The 3,831-nt window shown below is 42.8% G+C and overlaps 2 protein-coding genes across 5 annotated transcripts in view; both read left to right on the top strand.

The window, feature by feature from the left end:
- The first annotated feature begins 311 nt into the window (after positions 1-311).
- LOC148849628 (uncharacterized) lies at positions 312-1,259 on the top strand. The gene has a single exon (XM_088951428.1). It carries the CDS (start codon positions 312-314, stop codon positions 1,257-1,259), a length of 948 nt encoding a protein of 315 aa, XP_088807554.1.
- A 181-nt stretch (positions 1,260-1,440) lies between these two features.
- Positions 1,441-3,831, top strand: part of LOC148849626 (dihydroflavonol 4-reductase-like1) — a 29,586-nt gene continuing 27,195 nt past the window's right edge. For 2 of the 4 annotated variants that reach the window (XM_088951624.1, XM_088951621.1), the window contains exon 1: positions 1,441-1,577. The gene's annotated coding sequence lies outside the window, so the exon portion shown is untranslated. The remainder of the gene's footprint in view (positions 1,578-3,831) is intronic. The other 2 variants (XM_088951623.1, XM_088951622.1) reach the window with 2 other exon arrangements.

The raw sequence follows: 3,831 nt of genomic DNA, 5'->3' as shown, positions 1-3,831 counted from the left end.
TTTAAAAAAATTTAAACGTCGCGTGTGTACGGACTTTGATGGAATACTAATCGATATTAATAATAGGGTAGTGTTAGTCAACTTTCAAACAGTATACATAGTCATTAGTCAATTAACTAAACGATAAGGATATTTTAAAAAAATTACGCTTTTAAGTTATTTATAACATAAATATTTGGAATCCGATCCGTCTCACGTACAAACTATATGTATTGAGCTCAGGCTTAACCTTTCTGTTCAGCCGTTACAGTTGCGTGATTGAAATATATATACGCGCGTAAAATAAAAGAAAGTGAAGACGACGGTCGACGATGGCTTCAATTATGGGCACGTTCACCTTGGCCATGGCCGTAGAAAACCAACCTCCATGTCGACAGTCGAATCCATCACCTGGTCCTCTCTACAACAGGCGCATCGCGTTCACCACTCCGGTAAACTATGCCAAGAGGCTAGCTCATCTCCTGGAGCTCCGCGGTTCCACCCCTCTCTGGCACCCAACCATTGTCGTCGAATCCACTCCACAATGCAAAGCCTCTATTAGATCCGTACAAACTTCGTTGGAATTCTTCTCCGCCATCGCCTTCACGTCGCGAACCGGAATCTCGTCCTTCTCTGAAATCCTCGACGATCTCGAAAGGGAATCGCCTCCGTTGTCCCGAATTGGCGATCTGTTCACGATCGCCGCCCTCGGCAAAGACGCCGAGCTTCTAACAGAGGCCTTCATCGCCAAGCTATGCGAAAGCCCAGGTCGAATCAGGGTTCTGATTCCTCCCGTTGCAACTCCATCGAGCCTCGTCGAATCGCTCGGTCCCGGAGCGGGGCGCAGAGTTCTCTGCCCAGTTCCACTCGTGACCGGAATTGAGGAACCCCCGGTGATCCCCAATTTTCTTCGGGACCTCAGGTCCAACGACTGGGTTCCTGTCAGAGTTGCGGCATACGAGACGAGGTGGGCGGGACCGAGATGCTCTGAGGGGTTGGTGAAAAGCAAAGAGGGTTTAGATGCAATAGTGTTTACGAGCACGGGAGAGGTAGAAGGGATGCTTAAGAGCTTAAGAGAGATGGGGTTTGAGTGGGGAATGGTGAGGGAGAGATGGCCGGGGTTGATTGTGGTTGCTCATGGGCCGGTTACTGCTGCTGGGGCTGAGAGGTTGGGGGTTGCTGTTGATGTTGTGGGGTTCAGTTTTGATAGTTTTGAGGGTATCGTTGATGCTCTAGTGATGAAGTGGGGAGCTCTGAAGAAAGCCGATAAAGGAATTTAGTACTTGACAGTGTGGCCCGTAGGTAACTAACGCGTTTCTGTGATGGAGTCGTTGAAGCTGTGGCTATTAAATAAGGAGCTTTGAAGGTAGTTCTATAAAAAAAAAAGGGATAGTTGAAACGCTTGACTAAAGTTTGGATTTTGGAGAATTAAGAAAAGACAGAATCGGGTGATATGTTGGTGTGGGTTCTGGACTTCTCGGTTTCATAGTATTGGTGGGTTCGTTGAAGCTATTGGGCTGAAATGGGGAGCTTTGGATGGAAAGCAGAACCCGATGGGGAAAGTGCAAACTAAAGTGAGAAGCATGGTATTACACCTGGTAAGAACTAAGAACCCTGGACTCCTTTTCTTTAATTTTAATTTCCTATTTTTTCTATAACATCCGTTATTAGTTTGGGATCTTTACCTTCATGGCATGGTGAAATAATGAGAAGCATGCTTTCTATTACAATTGCTGCTATTATAAAAAAAAATTATAATTGCTGCTAGTTTGTTTCTTGCCATGGTGAAATAATGATCTTTTTGGTACTTCTGTTTCATTCCATTTAAATTGTATGTTTTGTTTTGTGGGGGAAACAAAATGTCTACCATATCTGCTGGTAAGGTCAGCTAATCTATACTATACTATTATAAAAAGGTGGGAATGGTTCCCCAGTGCCCAATGCTTCTGGACTTTTATTTGATTAAAATACTCTTTTGTTTGAATTTAGTCCTTCTCTTTGTGAGGGCAGAATTTCTAATTTGGATACTACGTTTTGATTCGTTCCATTCTTTCTCATTGAATCTCATATTTAAGGTATTAATTCTAATTCACTCTCATTGAAATATATATTCAAGCTGTCTTTATTTCTCATCATTAAATTCTGCCAATCAAATCCATGGACAATATTTTAGTAGTGTAAAAACCTATATTTTTTAGAAGATAAAGTAAAATTTATTAAAAATAAAAGTATAGAGTATACACAAACAGAACAAAAAAGAAGCCTCCAGACATGAGACTCCAAAAAGGCCCAGACTCAAAGACCCCAAAAAACACTAGGTCTAAGGCCCAACCCAGAAAATGATTAAACTGACCACCATAAATGCACAAGGAAAACGCTCAGAAAAACCACCTCAACTTAACAAAATGACAACATCAAGCCATAGCCCAAACCAGCATGCAAACAGAGTAGATAGCCAGAAGACCAAAAACTAATGAACAGCACAGACTTTCCTTTGCCACCTCTGCCTCTTCTTCTAGAACTTCGCACTCCTCTGCCCTTTCCTCTTGAACTTCATGTTCCCTTGCTATTAGGAACAACCACAACCTTGTCATAGAATTCTGATAGTTTTTTTTCCTACTACTGAGAGGGAAAGCTAGACTAACAGAGAAGTCATCAGAACTTTTGCTAATATGACCCAAACCATCTTCTGAACTCACACTTCGAGACACGGTTAAAGAAAAATTCCTAAAACCCAAGATCTCCTTCGTTCTAAACCAATCATGAATTTGAATTTCTTGATCATCAATGATTGACATGCCAAGAAACTTGCCAAATGCAAGTGCTTGCTCCACTCGATGCTTCATGTTGAGAGTATTTTGGGTTAAGAGGGTCAAGCCACTTAACTCCAGGCTCTGGAACCACAATCTTGGTCTGGTTGTCCAGATTGCAAGAGAGATGCGTCAACTGAGTTCAAGAACTCAGCGTGCTTGTGCAAACTGCACCGGGGATTTCCTTCTTACTTACTACCTCCTCAACTAACATGTTGTAAACGGAGTAACGTGTGAGAGATCATGTTTGAGCCTTTCCTAGATTCTGCCCATCAGAATCAAACATTGAATTTGTGAAAGAAGCGTTGGCATCTTAGGCCTTGTTCGTTTTTCGCTACCCAGGTAAGTTGTTCCCGAGCAGATGTTGCCCGGGTAAATTTCAGTGGCAGTGCTCGGTGGGTGCTTCAACTTTGCTGGGTAAAGAGTTCAGCGGTATATGATTACATTTTCTATGGGTGGGTAAGCAACTTACCCACCCTCCAGGGAGAGTATCAGTTACTCGGGTAACCGATACTCTTTGAAAAATTTATTTTTCGTGGGTCCCATTATAGCAGCAATCGACTAGTTGACCAACTTACCCCCATGAGATACCGACAAAGAACGATGCCTTAGAGCAAAGAGAAACAACATTCAATGGGCAAGGCTTGGCTACAAAAGAAGACCACTGAAATGGGGACCACACTCTAGAACAAAATCTAGGTTGGGCTTGGACCCAGAATGGAACCCCACATAAAACTACTTCCCTCACCCATTTGCCAACAAGAAAGGGTGCTTGTTCAAAATTTAAACAGGGTGCCAAACTCTTAGTGGAAAAACAGGGGGAGAATAGGATGATTTGAAGGTTAACCGTCAACCTGTCTGTTGGCGTCGTAAAGCTGTTCGCCACCAATGCCTAGGGCTCATGAACAACTAGATCTGTTCACATGTCGGGCTCTACTCAATAATCGGGCTAGATCTTGAGCCCGCGCTTGGCCCTATATAAAGCCCAAAGCCTGATTTTGACAGGTACTTTGTAATATATTAATTATATGTTATTAAAAAT

Source organism: Nelumbo lutea, chromosome 6, assembly GCF_056320005.1.
Source record: "Nelumbo lutea isolate HS-2025 chromosome 6, American lotus-T2T, whole genome shotgun sequence".
Lineage (NCBI taxonomy): Eukaryota > Viridiplantae > Streptophyta > Magnoliopsida > Proteales > Nelumbonaceae > Nelumbo > Nelumbo lutea.
This window is presented reverse-complemented; position numbering and strand designations above follow the sequence as displayed.

Coding starts and splice junctions, on each gene's coding strand:
- LOC148849628 (XM_088951428.1), top strand. CDS start 312: ATGGCTTCAATTATGGGCACGTTCACCTTGGCCATGGCCGTAGAAAAC.